Source organism: Helicoverpa armigera, chromosome 21 (genome assembly GCF_030705265.1).
Source record: "Helicoverpa armigera isolate CAAS_96S chromosome 21, ASM3070526v1, whole genome shotgun sequence".
NCBI classification, from domain to species: Eukaryota; Metazoa; Arthropoda; class Insecta; order Lepidoptera; family Noctuidae; genus Helicoverpa; species Helicoverpa armigera.
Window position 1 is genome coordinate 1,632,438 of NC_087140.1, and position 20,778 is coordinate 1,653,215.

At 41.2% G+C, this 20,778-nt stretch overlaps 4 protein-coding genes across 5 annotated transcripts; 2 read left to right on the top strand and 2 right to left on the bottom strand.

Moving 5' to 3' along the window:
* Positions 1–3,238: 3,238 nt before the first annotated feature.
* LOC110380792 (ubiquitin thioesterase trabid) lies at positions 3,239–10,425 on the bottom strand. Its single transcript, XM_049849097.2, is given in 13 exon segments — positions 3,239–4,867; positions 4,929–5,077; positions 5,147–5,511; positions 5,514–5,861; positions 6,029–6,142; positions 6,210–6,295; positions 6,367–6,710; positions 6,779–6,843; positions 6,846–6,869; positions 7,024–7,117; positions 8,028–8,114; positions 9,519–9,814; positions 10,106–10,425. Coding segments are annotated over 12 exon segments (1,887 nt in total). The 5' UTR covers positions 9,645–9,814; positions 10,106–10,425; the 3' UTR covers positions 3,239–4,782.
* On the top strand, positions 10,294–12,523 carry LOC110380780 (uncharacterized). The gene is made up of 5 exons (XM_049849105.2): positions 10,294–10,326; positions 10,723–10,967; positions 11,147–11,243; positions 11,382–11,534; positions 12,044–12,523. The coding sequence occupies exons 1-5, from the start codon at positions 10,294–10,296 to the stop codon at positions 12,515–12,517; spliced, it is 1,002 nt and encodes a 333-aa protein (XP_049705062.2). The 3' UTR covers positions 12,518–12,523.
* A 1,966-nt stretch (positions 12,524–14,489) lies between these two features.
* LOC110380778 (nucleoplasmin-like protein) lies at positions 14,490–17,913 on the top strand. Of its 2 annotated transcripts, XM_021340882.3 has the most exons (6): positions 14,490–14,647; positions 15,322–15,461; positions 15,838–15,963; positions 16,326–16,451; positions 16,593–16,643; positions 17,092–17,913. In XM_021340882.3, the coding sequence occupies exons 1-6, from the start codon at positions 14,626–14,628 to the stop codon at positions 17,191–17,193; spliced, it is 567 nt and encodes a 188-aa protein (XP_021196557.1). In that variant the 5' UTR covers positions 14,490–14,625; the 3' UTR covers positions 17,194–17,913. The 2 variants fall into 2 exon arrangements, with proteins under 2 accessions (XP_021196557.1, XP_021196558.1); XM_021340883.3 differs by lacking the exon at positions 16,593–16,643.
* On the bottom strand, positions 17,606–20,652 carry LOC110380777 (uncharacterized). The gene is given in 6 exon segments (XM_064040057.1): positions 17,606–18,795; positions 18,798–19,067; positions 19,070–19,119; positions 19,121–19,383; positions 19,792–19,796; positions 20,385–20,652. Coding segments are annotated over 6 exon segments (1,542 nt in total). The 5' UTR covers positions 20,491–20,652; the 3' UTR covers positions 17,606–17,947.
* Between the last annotated feature and the right edge of the window lie 126 nt (positions 20,653–20,778).

A 20,778-nucleotide genomic window follows, 5' to 3' on the forward strand; every position in this document is an offset into this window, starting at 1 on the left:
ATGGTCTCGTGCAATACTGCTCTTACATTCAGATACTTGAAGAAATAAAAGTAAAACCAATTAATTACCGGCGTACTCACCCATTTTGTTACGCTCGCCTGCAAAGCCCGCTGAGCTGAAGATGGTTTACATACAGAATATGGTTTTCATCATCACAGTTACACTTATTACGACACTATCACAAATTCTGCACCGATTTAACATAAAATTTTAAGACTTTCCAATAAATAAAATATAAAATTGGCCAAGTCGCGCAGCGCGACGCTCCCACTGTCTTGTGCAGTTGACGGAAGGCGCGTGCGTTCGGAAACTACTCAACAGCTTTTGTCGATGTAGTGTCGTTCTGAAATGACCTCGTCCGACAAAACCATGCGCGCTCGGATCATGCCGTTATTTTATTAGAACCCAATGTTTTAGTAATATAACATCATCATCATCAAACTAATGTCTGCCTACAACTAGATTAAAGAATCGGCCAAACTTTCAAACGGCAAGAAATCAAACATTCTTTGCGATTCCAAATGTCACAAAAGCTCATCTTGCAAGAATAAGCAATTCCAAACTTGATAATTTTCTTGCACAATCCTTAAAATTATTGGATATAACTGTTGATTATTCTCATTTGGCTATTTTCTTTAAATATAATATAATTTTTACTTTGCAAATACAAGTAGTAGTAGTTTTTAAATAATATTTTTATCAAAGCAAGTAGTAAATAATGATGTTGGTTATAAAATTTTTAAGTTATTTTTTTAACTACTATGTTCTTGTTACCTTTTCAAGAAAATTTTGTTAGGTACTTTGGTTTTATTTATTAAACTGAAACTCAGCAGTTCACCTATTTTATTACTTTTCTCATTTTCTCAATAAAGGATGGGCATTATTCATAATGGCTGGGAAAATTGATTAACCTTGCTGTTTTTATCTTATTGCTCAATTGAGTCGGGCGGGCATTATAAATACAGACCGGCCATTATTAATAGTGCCCAGACTAATCAAATTTCCCGTACCTAACATGTAGCTATATGTTCATCAGTCGTGTTAGCACCCATAACACAAGTTAATTAATAACTTAAGTACCACGGGGCTAACCGACCGTGTGTGTGTCCCAGTGGCGGCGCTAGGGGTGTGCGAACTGTGCCATCGCACAGGGCCTCGCGCTTGGGGGGGCCTCGCGCTACAACCCATACTAATATAAAAAAACCGGCCAAGTGCGAGTCGGACTCGTGCACGAAGGGTTCCGTAAATTACAGTTAAATCAACCTATCTCAAAAACTATAAGAGATACTTTGATCAAACCAAAAATCGTTGAAAGAGTTAATTAGCATGCATCACCTCTATTTTTTTAGAATTTTATACCCCGTAGTTATAAAATAGAGGGGACATACTTTTACGACTTTGAGAGCTGATATCTCAAAAACCGTTCACTTTAAGAAAAATGTTTTTTAGAAAACTTTATATCATTTTAAAAGACCTTTCCATTGATACCCCACACGGGTATGTACATCGAAAAAAAAAAATTCATCCCTCAGTTACATGTATGGGGGGCCCCACCCCCAATTCTTTTTTTTACTATTTAGTGTCACATTTTTGTAGCGGTTCATACAACACATATTCCCATCAAATTTCATCACTGTAGTACTTATAGTTTCCGAGTAAATCGGCTGTGACAGACGGACAGACGGACAGACGGACATGACGAAACTATAAGGGTTCCGTTTTTGCCATTTTGGCTACGGAACCCTAAAAATATCATTAAAAAATATATACCTGATCCAAGAAATTTGCATTTTTTGACTTTAAAAACTCAAAAATTTTCGCGCTCGCTACGCTCGCGACTTCACCTTGCACTGTTGCTTGTTCATTGTATTATACTGCTTTAATTAAAGATTTTAGTCTTAAGAAAAGTCGCAAGCATCAGATCTTTTTAATATTTGTTAATTTTGTGATTCTTTAAATATAAACTGTAGTAAAAATAAAATTTTATTAATTTGTTTAACTTGAGCATTTCTCCTCAAACAACGATTAGCTAAATCAAAACTCCAGCTTACTCTCGCAACACATACTTTTCACGTAGGACTAGGGCTGCCATCCGTCCGGGTTTCCCCGGATCTGTCCTCGTTTGGAAGCCGTCCGGGCGGGGTTTCAAGAAGTGTCCGGGGAAAACCCGGACATTTTTCACAGGGCCGTCTTAGCCTATGGTCTTAACCTCCTTTCGGAGGATGATCACTCGATTTGAGAGGATAGGAAGTCAAACAGGTTTTTCAATAACAATAGTTAAATCCACCAACCAAGCCAATTCAGAGCCTGCCTCGCCTTTATCAACTACGAGTTGAAAACATAGTATACATGAGATTGCTTGCCTTGTATGGAAGTTTAACCTTGTAAAATTACAAATAGACAAGCATTTCCTGCAGAAGTCGAAGTGTCAAAAACTCAAAAAATTTCGCGCTCGCTTCGCTCGCGGCTTCTTTTCTTGGCAATATTTTTTTTTATATTTAGCTACTTTAATATCCCAATATTCAAACAATTTTGCGCTCGCTTCGGCTTCTTCACTTTGCGGATTTTTTTTATTATACAAGATTAGGTGCTTTAGTGACCCAAAACTCAAAAATTTTCGCGCTCGCTACGCTCGCGGCATCTTCACTTTACAGTTGTTTGTGTTTTTTTGTCTAACTAACCTATCAAAAAGGTAGCGCCGTCTTAAAGTCCTATTACTAACTAACAATACTAGGTACTACATGAGCTAGGGCCCTGACTTTTCATGTAAGGAAGCACCTCATTGAATTTAAAAAATTAGGTCCAGTTTTGTTTTAAAAAAATCGGACTCGTCCGGGGAAAAATGCGATTTACGCTAAATGTCCGGGTTTTTTTAATGTTTTTCCGGGTTTGGCGGAATTCGAAATGGCAGCCCTATGTAGGACAAAGGGCCTCGCATAAGACCTGCCGCACGTAGCCTCGCAATGGCTAGGGCCGCCGCTGGTGTGTCCTGGCATTATTTATTTATTATAATCTGTTGGTAATTTAGTATGATTTTTTACCAACTCTAATTCTTTGTAAATTTACAATTTACATATGAATATACTTAACACTATTATAATAGTACTATGTATAGGTAGGTACTTATTTCTTTGTAGCAATGGTGTGTGTTTGTTTTTTGCTTGAGTAAAAGGATTACCAATGAAAAGGCAATAAGTCTACGGCAATGTAATATTTGAATGAAATAAAACACAAAATATCGAACAGCTTCATAAAATAAGTGCTTTATTGATTAAAAATTAGTAGGTATAGGTACTTAATTTGAATAAATCGTAACGTGACTGTTAACAAAATTAGTTCAAATCGTTTTCGTAACATGTACCTATCGACTTATTTACAGATTTTTGAAGAAAATAAAGTAACATAATGTATTAGATCAAAAGTAGTGTAATTAGTTGCAAGCTTTCTAGCAGCTCACGTGATTCAGTTATTTCAATGAACTTTTAGTGTGGTGATTGGATTGTAATATCTGCATGAGACGCGGAACTTGTCCGACACGATGACGTTTTGACTTGCGTGACATTAGGCGCGGTGAGGGTCCGCGCGGCAGTGGCAGGCGCGGGCAGCGGCGGCGAGAGCAGGCGGCGGCGCCACTGCCGCGCGGGACCCCGCCTCTTGCAACCATATCCTACTGCAATTTCCCTTGTTTTAACGACAGGCGAACGAATGATTCGTATGCACTAAGCGGAATAATAAACTATACATCTATTATAATTATTACTTTTAACCAATTTCTTTTTATTTACAACCGAGAATCTATAATAATATAAATATTAGAACCTTATTACTCTCTGTACAATGTCGTTAATTTTAATAGACTCTTATCTCTTTTATTATTTGCATATTTTTTATGTCCAGATCGACATGCTTCAAGTTCATAATAATGTTGTGGAAAAATGGGCAACACTCACCCAGAAATGATTTCACTGTAGTAGATATTATTCACAAGCTTCATTGTAGAAACAATTTACATGTAAAGCCTTTATATCCCCTCTCAGAACGTATTCATAATGAAGCGCTTCACTATATCGGTAGATACAGTTTGCAGCAGTGTTCCAGAAGGAGAGTAAACCCCTGAGCCCTTCCATCAAGGTTCAGATTGTAAAATTTCGATATCGCTAAGGTAACGTATTGGGCGACTCTCCACAACAATATTTACTAAACGAATAATGTATAAATAAAAAAAGATCTACACCGGAACAAAGGGCAATGATGAAACACCACTAAAATATACCACTGCAATTCAGTAATTGCATCTAAAATAAGTAAATTTAACTAGAACCGGCGGCGGCCGTCAATTTGAACGCCAAACATAAAGAGTGCTGTATAACGAGCGAACTGACAGACGGCACTCACTCCAGGATTTGGCCTCCCACAGCACGGCGCTGCGGACATTCCGCACTATAACTTATTCAGACTAAGTTATACTTATTCTTGTATAAGTTAATTTTCCTTTTGTGCATACTATAAGTATGAAAGTTATGGCGCGCAGTGGGAACAAACTTCAGTCGGCTACGTTACATTTGAAGTAAACAATGATTCGCATCGGCTCGGCGCCGGTGTGCCACCGCCCACACTCTGAGCGAGACAAGGAAATGAACATCGCACATTTACGAATTTACCCCAAATGACGTCACTATCGTGCAGACGTGCACACTCGTAACCGGAGGATCACAGAGTCACAAAGATTTAGAGCGCCAATCTTCCGAGACGTGAGGTGTCGGTGCAGCGGCGGACACGCGGCTACTCCTCGTCCGTGTCGGCGTCGCTGGAGAACTCGGCGGCGGCCGGCTGCAGCCGCGGCGGGAAGGGGCCGCGCGTCTGCTGCCTGCAACACAGCGCGGTCAGAGGCGGCCGGCGCGGCGCTGTGCCGGCCGTGCGGTACTCACGCGAGGCGCCGGTAGTGGTTGAGCCACTCCTCCAGCATCTGCGCCTGCAGCAGCGGCCGCGCGTGCAGCGTCTGCCGCGCCGCCAGCACGCCGCCGCCCGTCACGCACGCCGACACCCAGCGCCGCACCACCGCCTCCGCGTCCGCCATCTGCGACACGAGCTCTGTAGCGGCCGCCGCCGTGTGCAGCACGCTGCATCACGCGCGGCGCGGACTCACCTCGTCGCCGGTGAGGAAGTGCACGGGCAGCAGCTTGCCGTCCAGGTCGGTGAGCGGCAGCAGCGCCTGCGGGGCGCGCGCGTCGCGGATGTAGGCGGGCGCGCGCGGCTGCAGCGGCACGAGCGCGGAGAAGTGGCCGCGCGTGTAGCCCAGGCTCAGCGGCGACTTGCTGCAGGCGTCGGGCTCGCACAGCAGCGGCAGGTAGAGGCCGCGGAAGCGCGCGTAGCCCAGCGCCTCGCCGCGGAACGAGTTGACGACGTCCACGCCGTACACGAGGATGGGGCGGCGCAGCACGTGCGCCAGCGCGAACACGTGCAGCTGGTGCAGCGCGGCGCCCGGGCGCGCGGCGGCGGCCGCCAGGCGCGCCACTCGGCGCGCAGCTGCGCCTCGTCGGGCGCGTACTGCAGCCGCGCCGCCTGCGCGCGCTCCCACGCCGCCCAGCGCGCGTACAGCGCCCGGGCCCCCAGCGCGTCCCCGAGTGCCGCCCGCAGCGTGTTGGCGCGGTCCGCCACGCCGTACGCCGCCTGGCACACGGCGTCGGGCAGGCAGTCGCCGGCCGAGCGGTTCCACAGCGCGTACAGGCGCGAGCCGTGGCGCCGCAGCTCGGCGCTCCAGTTGATGAGCGGCGGGTCGGCCTCCAGCGTGGCCATGGCGTCGCGGTCCAGCAGCTCCGAGAACAGCTGCTCCTGGATCGGCGCCGGCAGCTCCTCGATCTCTGCAACGTCACGCCTCGTATAGTAGCGCGCCTAGCGAATCGACTCGACTGAACAGAAAAAAGACAAGCCATAACACGATACAACCAAACAAACGGAATGATCGTTCGTGCCGCTTACCACCGTTGAACGTGAAATGAATAATTAAGCAAAGCAGTGAGTGTGTTACCGGCTGGCAGGTAGAAGGTGCAGAACTCGTTGATGTACCGGCACGGGAAGCTGCCCTTCTTGTAGCGCACGCAGCTGGCGATGTGCCGCCGGATCGCCGACGCCAGGTCCGGCGCTGTAACGCGACACGTTACACAACCTGCGTCTCCTCGCCGCGTGGCTCGCACCAGAGACCTACTCACCGATGTATGAAGGAGATCTCTTGAGGCCGGGCCCGCCGCCCGATATCCGCGACAGTAATGTCGACAAAATTTCTTGTCGCTGAAACCTGAAACATCGTACATGCCATTCATCGATATGTATAAGTGAACATTAGACATTTGACAGGCGGCCGCGTACCGTATGGCGAGGTGCACGAGCGTGTGGCCGGCGTCGAAGGCGGAGGCGCGGTTGAGCAGCGCCACCTCCTGCGGCGTGAGCGCGCGGGCGGGGTCGCCGCCCTGCGCCAGGTAGGCGTCCACGCAGCGCGCCGAGCCCTCCACCACGCCCAGGCACGCCTGCAGCCACACCCAGTCCGGGCCCGCGCGCCGCTTGCTGCGCTTGTCCAGCGAGTGCAGCGACGCGGGGCTGCTCAGCTCGTTGATGCCCGCGCCGCCCGGCCCGCCCGGCGCCGCGCCCAGGGGGTTGCTGCTGCCGCACATGGCGCACTTCAGCGCCTTGGGCCAGTTGTCGTACGTGCACGTCTGCAACAGAGCCGTCACTTGCCGCTGCTCGCGCGTGTGCACACGTGGCGCGTGAGGCTAGCACTCACCGGGCACGACCACTTGGCGACGGACGACGCGCTGGCGCCCTGCGGGGAAGATATCCTCAGCGGCAGAGTCGCTCCGCCACCGCCTCCGCACCTGCGCACACCACACTCCTTTCACAAACAATTTCAATGAGTGTCTCCGCGACACTAAGCTGGAGTGATGTGACGACATCGCTATAGCGGGCTGGCAATAAGTTTGTACAGGTGATGAGCGGTATGTGGTGATAGGCAGTCGCGGCAGAGCTTACCGGTGGCGTCGGGCGCCGGCAGCGCGCTGGCGCCGTCCTGCAGCCGGAAGATGTCCTCGTTGAGCGCGGACTTAGGGCTGCGGCACATGGTGCACTGCAACAGTAGTAGTGCCACATGTTTCATCATCGCCACGCACGCGCACACGCACGGCCGAGTGGCGCGCGTGGCAATCATTCATACAACCAGCAACGATGAAACAATTGCTGCCCAAGCATTTTCAAGGATTACTTTCGCTCATTGCGAAAATATTTGTGTCTATTTCGGGACTTAATTGTAATAAGAACCAGCGTTATATATAAATAAATAGATAAGAAATATATTATAGGAATCTGTCAATGTTGAACGTGCACACTTGCAGGTTAAGCAAGTGTAACCGCCGCGAGACTCGCCAAGTGAAAGTGTTCGCAGCTAGACAATAACGAAATCAATCTAGCAACAACGGCAGCGAACGACTAGACTTTTGTTCAGTTTTTCTCATTGTAATGCCTTCGTATTTATCGCTTATTTTCAAATTGGACTGATAGGCGACTCACGAAGCGAAGCAGTTTGATTGTCAGCACAATCGCTTCGATATCTAGACGAGAGCTAAAGCGGTCATTGTTGATGTGATAAGCGTTAACACTAAAACTTTCTATTCAGTAAGAATGCATCAAGTCTTACTACACTCATGCCGCTGTTGCACAGAGAGGGCGACCTCACATCTTAGCCGTTAGTCAGATTACTATTTATGTCTAGAAAGCTACTAAACCTCAATGAATCTTGAACTATTCCTAAGAGCAGGAATTTATTTCAGTTATTAACGAGAGAAAAAATACATAATCTGAATTGGGAAATACGTATTATTAATCTAAATTCAACCCCTTATTTATCTTTTTCAATATCCCGTACATACATTACCCAAAAACTATTTTAGTGAAAGAGCATAGGAATGGAGGCAGTGAACAGTCCCGTGTGAGGCGTGCGACGCGAGCACTGACAGCGCTGCGCTGAAGTCGATGGATACCTTGCGTGAGAGCGGGAAGTTCTCGTAGGTGCACACGTCGCAGCACCACTTGGCGCCCTCGGCGGCCGGCGCGGAGCTCGCCGTCATCTGCGCCCATACACATGCATCACTCCAGCGAATATTCTTACACAACTACTTTATTATATGGAGATTTTACTACATGCCAATCAAATTATATTTTACGCTAAAACAGATACATCATCATCAGCCTTTTTTGTCGTAACACTGCTGGACACAGGCAACTTCTGACACAGAGAGGGATTGAGCGTCAATCGCCACTTGCGCAAGTGAAAAAAGTAATTCATAGTTAGATTTGATTACCACCTTAAACCACTTCAAACAAAATCTTTTGGCTATGGTAAAACTCCCCACTGTGTCTAAACTCATCCACATGAGGAAAGAAGGGGTCTGTCTCAGTAAACCATTTACATATTTATAAACCACAGCAAACAATAAATATCGTCTCGAAACATTAACAAAATAAAATAAAACTAAAATAACTCCGCTGAGTTCAGCTAGTACTGTACTTAATTAGTTTTTTAGTTCAAATAATCATAAAATTTTGTTAGCTTAAGAAATCATGAACCATTTGTTCCCATTAGACTGCCCCTTAATGGCAAGCCATTCAACCAGTGAAACATGATGCTATGCAAATACTGTGTAAGCAAATAAGACTTCCAAGCTGCAAGGAACTAGTAGTACTATGTACTCAGTAGTGACTAGTTTCTTTAACCTGACATGTTGTTCATGATCATCTACCTTATATGATGAATGTAATGCTTGTGCTCAATATCAGTCATTGTACAAGTGACACGTGACCTTACACAACTGTTCCTACTTGCATTGACTTTATGTTAATGTGAATCGTAATGAGCTCGCTGACACTCCAGCTGAGTGTGCTAGTGTGAGTGCAGCGGCGGGACAGGAACACACTGCATTACCATACTATGTGGCTTTACAAATTGGAAAAACTGTAAAGCAAATATTCTATATATTTTTATATATAAACTATATGACCTGGCAAGCTTTTACCCTAAATGGTCCGAAACTAATGAACCTATTTGAAAATCATTTTGCTGTTGGAAAGCTACACTCTTTCCGAGTACCATACGTTATATTTTTCCCATGAGATGCAGAAAATGGCTATAAGGAAAAAAAAAATAATTAAATGAATCAAATGAAAACATGTCAACTGTTTTAGAAGTTGGTTAAACAAGCAGAGAAACAGATACAAAACACACTTGGTCATTCAATGTAGTAGCCGGGGCTCAATACAGAACTCAACTTACTTGATTGTATATTTCTCAATTGTCCATATCAAAGCTAAAGCAAACTTGTGAACTAGCCAAAAGTCCATGTTTGAATAATGATCATGGTGAGAGCGTATGAATTGGTTGTATTGAGTTGCAATCTCATCTAAGCCATTAAAGCTTGTAGTGTGGATTCAAGTGTCGTATAGATTAGTGAGAGCAGCAGAAGTGCACTGGTCACCTGGGTGATGGTGGTCTGTGAGACGGCGGTGGAGGCGTCGAGCGCGGCGCACTCGGCGGCGGGCGCGCCGGGCTCGCCCAGCGACGCGCTGTGCCTGCTCCCCTCATTCTGCACCTCCTCACTCATCTTACCATCAATTATAACATTGAGGATACAACTTCACGCGCTACACTTCACAATCGACTACTATGACGTTCTCATCATACGAGATTCTTTAGTATTGCTAAGCTTCTATTTACACAGGTGCAGTTTGTCGACTATTGTTCCTTTAAGTGCGCCTGTACAGTTCCTATGACCTAAAAAAGAAATGTACATCATGAACCGACCACAGCGAATAACAATACATACTCACGTACAGACAAATAGAAAGGAGAGTGATAATTTCACCTCAAGAATTTCTTATTGGTATCATTGACAGATAGCGACACAACACACGAAAATGCAAAACTTAATTATTATAGATCCGAGGTTGTTGATATGAAACTTGGCATCGTTCTTAATAGAATTTTGGCGTCGTTACACAACATAAAGCATCGAGAGTGCGATGGCATAAGGTCAAGACTACTAGAGCAATATCATTTACTCACACTGAGCTGACGATGTGTGATCAACAACTTAGTACGTTTTTGCACGAGTAATTTGCCAAACAGTGGACAAAACAAACCCAGGGGAGGCGGAAGAAAACATAAAAGAAACAATGGAGATAGATGCAATTATGTTTATACGGTATTTTGACAAATTTTGTGTCAATTTTGGTGTCATCTAAAGAAACGAGATGGCTCGCTCACTATGGTTCAGCTATGGTGGAGTAACTTGTGTCAAAATTGTGATATACTGTTCAGTGATTGGTTGTAAAACACATTTTTTTTTCATTGTTCTTTCCAACTACCAATCACAAAAATTTTACTCAAATAGTCTCAAATGGTCTATGGAACTAGAACTTTATTCAAAATGGCCACCCTAAAAAAATGATGATGTCTGTGGTAATGCGCTCCGTTTCACTTACTACAAGCAGCTTTTTTTTTGCAACAATAATCAAAACATTCAAAAGACCTAAATAAATAATGTCATGTAAATGACAAATTTTTGGTACTACTGTTTTCCGCATAATATACAAAATAATTGTTTTAACTTCAAGCTCGAATACTTTAAAATGATTTAGTATAAGTAAAAAATTCAGTTTATGTATTCGAATGAATTTTAGACGCATTTTGTCGAAAAGTTCCTTGCGGTCCTCGTCATCATCGGGAAAAGTCATCCGGAGGAAGTCGCCAAGTTGCAAAGTGAAATAGAGTTACTCAAGCAAACAATCGATTCTCTAAAAGTTTCAGTAGAAAGTAGAGATGCAGCAATAGGTACGCTAGCTCGTGAAAAGGAAAAAATATACGTGGAATTAAAGAGCGCACAAAGAACAAACAGGAATTTACATCAACAGCTTGTTGATGAAAGGTGCAAAAATACCTACATATTCATTCGCTAGATTATATAATACCCATTCGTACCTACTGCTGCCAAAGTAAACCGACGGAACCTATTGTTGGTTAATGCGCCTACCTTCCTAAACAGTTTGTTAAGTAGTTAGGTACTGGTAACATTAATTTATAGTTAATCGTTTATCAAAATTGTAGGGATATTCATTCTAAGGAAAAGGATTTTCTCATAAATGAGATTAAGAGATTGACTAAACGAAACGAATACGAAAGTAACGAGCAGGAGAGTAAGGATGTAAGTACAATAATTATATACCTACTTAGGCACTATCAGTCTATTCTCTGTACATATTTGTAACCGCACGAATTTCTTAGTCGTCTTAGTCTCTCTATTATACTACTCTATATATCTCGTGATTCTCATTTATTTTAGTTAACTGAAGATCAAGTAAAAAGCTCTTTGCATGAAGAATTAAAAGCTAAGGATGAAGTTATTTATAACATTGGAACTAAGTATCTAAAAATAAAATCGAGCAAAATATTCTTTCAAAAGAAATTGGAAAAATTACAAGCACAGAACAAAAAGGTATACTGTTTGAATCTACGCAGTCAGAAAGGTATTTTTTAAAATAAATGGTTCATCTTCCGTCTATACTTGGTCTATATGTAGCTACCCGTGTCGGCGGCGCGCGTTGTTCCATGCGCTCCTCAAGGAGATGTCAGCAACCCCAGCGGGGCTCAGCAGGGCCGAGGCCTGCCGGGGCTGCCGGATTGTTCAAAAGAGTCACCGCGGCCCTGGTACATAAAAGGCCTACGACGATTTAAGTCTATATGTAGCTCAATAATGTTTTCGTTTCAGTAGGTACATAGGTAGGAATAATACTGCAGCATTATTATTATAGAAAATTTTGTTTTGATTGTTGACAGTTTTTAATTCTGATAATCTCATTCAGTCGCGTCTCGTGCCATGTTTCACTTCCTTCAACGGAAGTTTAGGCTGCCGCTTGCCAGCCACCACGCTCCTCTCGGAGCGGGAAAGTCTTGAAATTCGTGATATCCATGTCACTCTCACAAACTATTTAATTATAATTTCAGACGTGCGAGAAGATTATTCTGTTGTTGCAAGATAATAGAAAAACGTTGGACAATCTTCTGGATAAGCTTTTAAAATCTTCTTCAGTATCTCCCAATAGTAAAAAGTATTTAAAGCTATTGCAAATAAATGCCAGCTTGCATTACGAAAACACTCAACTTAAAATATACCTTTCATCTCAACAAGAGTCTACCAGCAGCAACAGCGTGCCGCAGCATCACTCAGACAGGTGCTGCCCCGTAGACACCGACAAGCAGACGTCGTTTGAAACCAAGTCCGAGGAAAAAATGAATCATTACATTAATACAAAGTTCAAACTATTCAATACGCATGGTTTTGAAGCTCTGAAAAGTTTCAAGTACATTCATAGAAGTTTTTCGCCAAATGTTCGAGGTACGATTTATAGGTCAGTTTCAGATTCTTGCATCGTGAGATCGACGTTAAGTGAATTAGTGAATGCTAGTAATATATTGTAAATCTATTGCCAATTGTTTTATTTTGACTGAAGAATTATCTAGGTTCCTCGATAGCATCGTATGTATATAGTTATCGGCACGGATAATGAGCTCTCGGCGGAAGAGTGGGAATCGCTTTGCGCACTGTACACTTAAGGCAATAAACCAATAAATCACTTCTGCGCAGGTGAAAGTCAGGGCTCAATATCCTTGCCGATGATTATACCTCAGGAAGGTGGATTCAGCAAAGCAACCGCGGTTTGGGCACTTACTTACCATAATACAAACCGCTTATGTAGTTACGATATTACGATTTACGAAATAAAGTAATATGGAAAATTAAGCAAAAAATAAAATGCCCATCATAGAATAAACTTCCCTACTTCAGTTCCGTTCGTTTCAGAACGGTGCGATCGTTGTCTATGAAAAGTGTTTCAAAATAATGTTGCCCTTAAAATAATATTTATTTTTCCCTTATTTGTGGGAGATCGAATAGCATGAGTTTATGTACCAAGTAAGTCTTTTCGTTTTGTCTCCTCATTTATAAAAAAAATAAGTTTATTGCTTTATTACATTACAAAAATTGGGAATATTAGTATATGAATTTTCAAATTAAAAATAATGATAGAAAGTGTAAGTAAAAAAAAATACATATACATAAAATATGGATACAAATAGACGAAACAAGAAGCATTATGTGGTAGATATTTATTTGTTTAACAGTTTTTGTAGAAAAATTGTTGTAAATACAGAGAATGTGAGCGTAAATGAAATAATAGTTTTCAAAACGCCAAATTCAGTGTGTAGCTTTATTTGTACTGAATTTTGCTAGAAATAAAATTATTAAATCTTGTATAGCAACGATTAGGAGTAATCTCCTGCTAGAGGTTGGCTATTGTTAGAGCAATTACTATACCATAATTAGGTACCTACCTACCTACCTATTTTCAATTTTTAAACGGTTTTATTTAGCTTACCCTGTTTGTTTTATTATTTATTCTTGGGTCAAATTTAGTAATTCAAATTTAAGTACCTTGCTGTTGTCAGATTGATCTGAAATTTGGTACACACCTTTAATTCCGATGACAATACAATATACTAATATCAATAACATTGTAAATCCAAGATGGCCGCCGGTACAAAATGGCGGATTACATATTTTTTCCACAACCCCCTCAATATGGGTATCAAATGAAAGGGCTACTCAAGTAGAATACTGTCAGCAACCCCAGGGGCCAACAGGGCCAAGGCCTGCCTGGGCTGCGGGATTGTCCTGGTACATAAAAGGCCTACGACGAAACACAACGGTTTTTAGTCAGTAAGAGTCTGGCACTCCCTCACCGCTGCTGAGCCATATATAGAATGAGGAATATTCAGTAGGCATTTTCATTAAATACTAAAAACTAGAAAATAAAAAATCGGTAAAAAAACTTTTAAGTTAAACGGTTTTATCTTATGTGCACTGAAAACTAGAAAATAAAAAAACTTTTACTTACCTATAAACCTACATAGGTGGTCCCGGTCATATTAGACTAAAATAAAAACGTGGGGGCCCTCTGAAATCCTACCTATGGCAAAGCATATCTTTATACTTTGGTAGATCGTGAGCTCGGCGTTCGCTGGTGAAGCCGCTACGGCTGATTATTGATTGTCAAAATCTCCAGTTACGATTATAGTAGGTAGAAATCCACACCTATTATACCTCTAGAAGAAAGTATTACAGCAATAGTTAGGTAATGGGCCCCACGTTTTTATTTTAGTCTAATATGACCGGGACCACCTATGTAGGTTTATAGGTAAGTAAAAGTTTTTTTATTTTCTAGTTTTCAGTGCACATAAGATAAAACCGTTTAACTTAAAAGTTTTTTTACCGATTTTTTTATCAGATACGTTTCAAATTTCTTTCCGTTAAAATCAATTGAATATATAAATACTGCAAAACAGAATTTTGTAATGAATTACTGAACTGAGAAAAATATTAAGTAGGGAATTTTGGAAGGGGTGTAGTGGACAATAAAATTTTAGGTCAACTCAGAGTTTGGCATTGGCAACATTGATCTCCAGATTTGTGTGCGCCGGCATCGCACGTGAACGTGTCGCAAAAATCTCAATAAATTAGTGAAATCACCATGTCGGACGAATATTTCTATGGTAAGTCTTAATCTGTGTATCATTCTGCTTACCTAAACAGATTTATTTACCGGTTTCAGACAGTACTTAGATCTTAAATATGAATATAACATTAGCGTCAGCTTTGACACCCGGCTCTCGCCATTTTATTTCACAATATTATGGATATCTGTTTAATTCCATATGATATGAAGGTGTACATTAACTCTTTAATCGTTTACGCTTGTCGCTATTTTTGTATTTCAATAGATTGTAGTTTATATCAGTCTTGCCGCCATTTTTGATTAACGAAATGAAATGGCTAATTTCTTCAATGATATCGTAATGGCGTTTCTGAGCAACGAAATAATTCTACAACCCACGCGAGATGAGTGCTATTGATTTTTTACAAACGCATGGTGCGTTTCGATTGTGCGGAGTCAGTGGTGGTTAGGCGCGTAATTCGAATGAGCGGCGTCCAAGCCGCAACAGTTTACATGTCGTTGAGACGCCTTATATTTGAGTACAATTTTCGCTGGTTTTGTTTGCCCAGAGCACTTAAATACGAACGTTGTTGTTTATGTCGGCGCCGATGCGGCGTCAGCGTTTTGAGGTTATGATGACAAAATTAACACGAGTTGCGATGCGGCCGCTTAATGCCGCCATGTCTCGTGAGTTAGTCATCACAACGTGTTGACAATTCAGTTGTTTTGCAGGTGTTACCTTGTCGACATCACATCAGTCGGAGACATGGGACCCAGAGGCAAAGGCGGAATACCCTCGCAGCAACAAGCTGCTCATACGTCAAGCACTGTTGGGTCCCGACGCCAAGCCCGATGAACTCAATGTTGTTCAGGTATAAACATATCATTGTGGATTTCACAAGGCCTTTACAATGCCATGTTTGTCTAGAGGACATCCTGTCACACATGTGCTCCCTCTGTGTTGACCACCCAGTTTTCTTAGGGAGGGTTATTTAAGATGTTTCACATCAATGAGTCATTAGACAGCAGATTGTTAAAGAAGCACCCTACTGTTTCTTTCATAACCTGAGTATGTCAAAATAATAATTATAATAAAAATAACATGACACAAGCAGATAAAATTTTTTAAACATAATATTACTTATCCAACTAATGGACAATGACCTCTTAATTTTCCTTAGCATTACATAATATTCAGTAAGTTCTATGTATTTCATTAAATATCAATAAAATGGAACATACGTGCAGGTTGAAACAATGTCACTTCAAGAGTCAGTCAAGATCCCTGTGGCTGTCTTGAAAGCAGGAGAGTCAAGACATGCACGTCTAGACATTGAGTTCCCAGATGCTCCGGTCACATTCACTCTTATTCAGGTAATATTACTGTATTTGTTGTTGAACATGTCATTAAGGAAAATACAGTTTTGTACAAAGTAGCTTTTAAAATGAGTCATTGCAATTCAACATAGCAAATAATGAACTTTTCATTCAAGACTAAATAAAAAATTAGTACCTAAAAACTGTAAAAGTTAATTGATTATAGACTAAGAATCAAAATGATGATAAAAACATTACATTACCATTGGTAAATTGACGGGCGCGCGACGTCGTTCTGATTGTTGCACTGTCCGCTTGTGATTGCTTGAGGCATTTGTCTGATCTCTTACACTGCACTAATTATATGCAGAGGAGTGACAACTAACTCTGCTACATTTAACATACATTGTACTATACAGGGATCAGGGCCAGTGCATTTGATTGGTCAACACCTGGTTGGTGCCCTCGTTGAGGAGTTTGAAGATATGGAGGAAATGGAGGAGGAGATGTTAGACGAGGAGGAAGGAGACGATTCTCAATTTAAGGTATGGAACTGTTTGTTTGTTGGGATGCCAGAGAACTGATGGTTGCAGCAAATTTCTGTTCTGATGTATGAAAGCATTTTCACTTATCATAAAATATTTATAAATTGATATTGGTGATATAGTAGATTGCTGCATTTACAGGAAGATGAGAATAAAAGGAAAGCATCAGCTGGCAAGCGCAAGACTAATGAGGTACTGAAAACCTTCAACTAATATGAAATTATACTGACAGGTTCTGTACATGCTCTACAGAGGGAAAAGGACCTGTGGCCCAGTTCCACTTAGCAAACACTTCATGTTAGATTTGATCTAACAAAGCTGGGCTTATCTAAATAAAAACTTGATTTATCAAGCCATTCTCTTTTTATGACTGGGCTTGCCCACTGATATCAAAATTATTTATTTGAGATATTGTCATAACAATAAATTGGCTGTTGGTTTTCTGTATACTCTTTGGTAGCCTTTACCTTCTGATAGCTAAAATGAAAATTTAGATGAGCAAGAGAGGCCACTTTTATGCCTTAAGAAACAGCAATCAAGTTGGCCTTAATTGTCTCATGTGATGATGAATTTCTGTTGAAAATTTTCAGTTGTGCTGATTTTGACCTTTAATATCACTAATATACTACTTCAATTACAGGATGAAGATGACGAAGAGGGCGAGCCCAAAGGCAAGAAGGCGAAAATGTCAAACAACGCTAAAGGCAAGGCTCCGTCGCCCAAAAAGAATGCCAAGAAGTGAACCGCCTGCCGCGCCCGCCCCGCCGGCCTCGCCCGCCCGCCCGCGTCGCGTCGCACGCGCCCGGAACTAGAGTCAGACAGACCAATTCCATTTAAGACTGACTACATCCTCGATCACTAATCAATAGGTATTCTCTACCTAGCGTAATGGAGATATTCGTTTACGACAGCAGCACAGGCCAGTAGATGGCAGTGCGACGCGGCAGCGAGCGGGCGCGGCCGGCAGCCGGCGTATCTCTTAGTTGTACGACATAGTGTGGTAATTCAGTCTAGGTTAGCGTTGTATCGACTCGAGCGTGCCTGGGTGAGTGGAAGTGTGAGTATTTGTTTGTGATAGTTACTTACTGGTCGAGGTATCTGCAAACTTATCGATCCGATCCGTGGTTACCGACGATCGAGCGTGATTTCTTCACTTATTTTTTATTTTTTCTAAACTAAATTTCCATTCCTTACTGTGGTATAGTGTTATGGATGTCAAATTTAATAATAAAGTAAGTCTTAAATTCACAGATGTATTTTTAAGTTAAGACATAATTAAGCATAATCAGTGTACTTTAAGACATTGACCATTTTGTATGGAGTAGCTACCGGTCGAAATGTATTTGAATTTGCTAACGATTTCTCATTTCAGAATGAAAACTGATAATCTATTATAGTTTGTTTGTACATATACATTATAAAAGCATAAGAACGGTAACAATAAAAAGCATTTCTAAACATTTTCAAGAGTTTTAATTTTGTCCCATTATGTATTGTCACTTTTTATCAAGCAAAGCCTGTAATATTCGATTTCGTTCTCTTTGTATGTTGTTTGACTCTTCCACAGCTTGCACCAAACTTTCAAACCTATCATTATCTTTTCTGTCCTGAACTTCTTGCATTATTCTCTTTATTTCAGTTACAGTCATGTTATCTATGTTAAATCCATGGTTGCATAAATGATTTCCTCCCGTGTTATCATCAAAAATTCTCTCAAAATAAGAATAATATGGCCAGCTATTAATCTTTCCAGTCTCTTTCTTTCTTTCAGCTAACCTGATATAAGTTTGTTTCAAGTTACGGAATTTACGATCGCACTCTTCTGAAGTCATGCCTATTCTTGGAGCCAACATTCGCCACACACTTTTCTTTTTGACGAGAGGGTCTCTAAATCTGTCCTTATTGTCGACATAGAATGTTAACAGCTGCTTGACATAATCATCCTCTGGTGACTTGTTGGCCTTGATGGGTCCTTGACTGCTCATGAAGCAAGTCGGCCCACTGTAAATAGTTTCGAAATCTTTATAATAACGCCACTTGGTTATACATCTCCCTGTGTCAGCTCTCATCTTTAACCTAATATAGGTTTGCTTTAAGTTACGAAATTTTTTGTCGCAGTCCATAGGACGTTCCCCTACTGACGCCGCTATCTCTTTCCATAGCTCTTTTTTCTGATATCTGGGATTCTTGAACTTATCAGCTATTTGCTTGTATTCTTCTATTAACAAGCGTGTTTTATTTTTGTCCCATGGGCCAATATTTGGATTATAATTGTAAAATATTCTCTCAAAGTAGTTATGGTATTGCCATTTAATTGGTTTTCCAGATTCTCTACTTCTCTCTTCCAATTGAAGTATGCCCTCTTCAGGTTCTTAAACTTATGATAGCAGTTGTACTCTGTTGTGCCTAACTGAGATGCTATCTCTCTCCATACATCCTTCTGAAGACAATCAGGATTTCTGAATTTGTTCAGGTTCTCTATGTAGAGGCTCAACAATCGTCGCACCTTGTGCTCTTCCCATGGCTCCAACACAGAAGGTGGAAGTGATTTACATTCTTTGAATACTTCTTCACAAGTATTATAGTGGACCCATTTGATATCTTTGCCTAATCTTTTCTTTTCAAGAGTCTAATGTAAGTTCTCCTTAAATTTCTATATTTTTTACACATCAGAACTTGAGCCCAAGTGGATTGCTATTTCATCCCAAAATGTTTTGTCTTTTGTTACATTTCTGTATCTATTCTCTAAGCACAATGTTAGTAGTAATTTTATTTTGTTCCTGTCCCAGAAATTGTCATCATCCTTTGGTTTAATTTCCTTTTCAGCACTTTCTGAGATACTCTCTTGTACAACTATAGGGGCTTCATTAACTTGTATATATTGTCTGTTGTCACCAGTGTCAACTATATATCTCAGCGTCCTGTCCTGTAACTGATGACAACACCATTTTAACAACAAAGAATAAAACAGATTCATGCTGTCTTGGTATGGCCCTATGTGTATATGCAGGTATTTATGGCTGAACCACTTCTTAACTATTGAAAAGTTGAATAAATGCCAGCAATAATGTTTTATCTTAACTCCTTGAATGCCGGTGCGCAGATCTACGCGAGACACTATGGATTTTCTATTGTTCTCTAATTAGCGACATACAAGCGGTTAAAAGTAATCCTATATTAAAAAACGGGAAAATCCTCTTGCTAAGTTACTTCTGTCCAAGTACAAAGTGCCTACAGCTCATTGGTTTCCCATGTTAAATAACCAACCAGTGAGCAAGCTGAAATATTTTTTTCACACAAACCAACTGCATCAATAGGCTTTAATTCTGTTTTAAGATGCAGGAACTTAGACATGAGTAGGTAAGCTCGCAAATAAGAGGGCAAATTGAGCGGGCTCTTTAAAATGTAGCTCACAGTTGCTCCTTCCTGAATGGCTCCGGATATCTTTAGTTGTATTAGTAGCATTTACCTGGCTCAAGACGTTATTGTAAAACAAATCTTTCAACTCTTGACTCATTGCATCTCAATTTGATTTTTAACTTGCAACTAGGTCAATTGAACTAAACAGTGAAACTAGGTGAGCAAAAGTGATAGAAGAGTGATGGGTATAGTTCTTCTGATCAAAAGGATTTTATTAACTCTCTTTTAGCTGCTATTTTATTTATAATGTTGGACATTATTTATCAGCTTATGGTTTGCCAATGCATACATTTACCTCTGTGCTGTTTTTATAAATGCATACATACTCAAAGATACTACTTTATTAAAAAAACACTAGATATAGTCAGTCAACATTTTTATTTGGAAATTATCTTGAAACAGAGAAAACCTATAAAGCGATAATGTCCTATGAAACGTTGTTGGGATTACTGCGGGTCCATTGTAACACCAAAATTGATCAAAATATAGTCCATGAAAGAAATGGAAACTCACTTTGTGGATTCTGTATGGCGAAGTTATTGCTACTGAATATGACATTGCTCTGATCTTCCCTCAGCACAAACCAATAACTTTGATTATGGGGATTGTTGATATCCATTCGTAGAACGAATGTTATATTTTAGTACAATGCCTTATACCGAATCAATCAATAACTAGAATTATAAAAATAATCCAGATTTATATTGCATATACAAATAGGTACCTAGCCGAGGCATTGACTTCACAATTGTCAACTTGACAACATAATACATATTATATTCTAACCATCGATTGTAACGATAGACAAAACACTCCTTACAAATAATTTGGCCGTATACGTTATCTGTTGACATTTTGTGATAGGTAGGTACATTTATGTTAATCGCTTAGTGACAACGCTTTCACC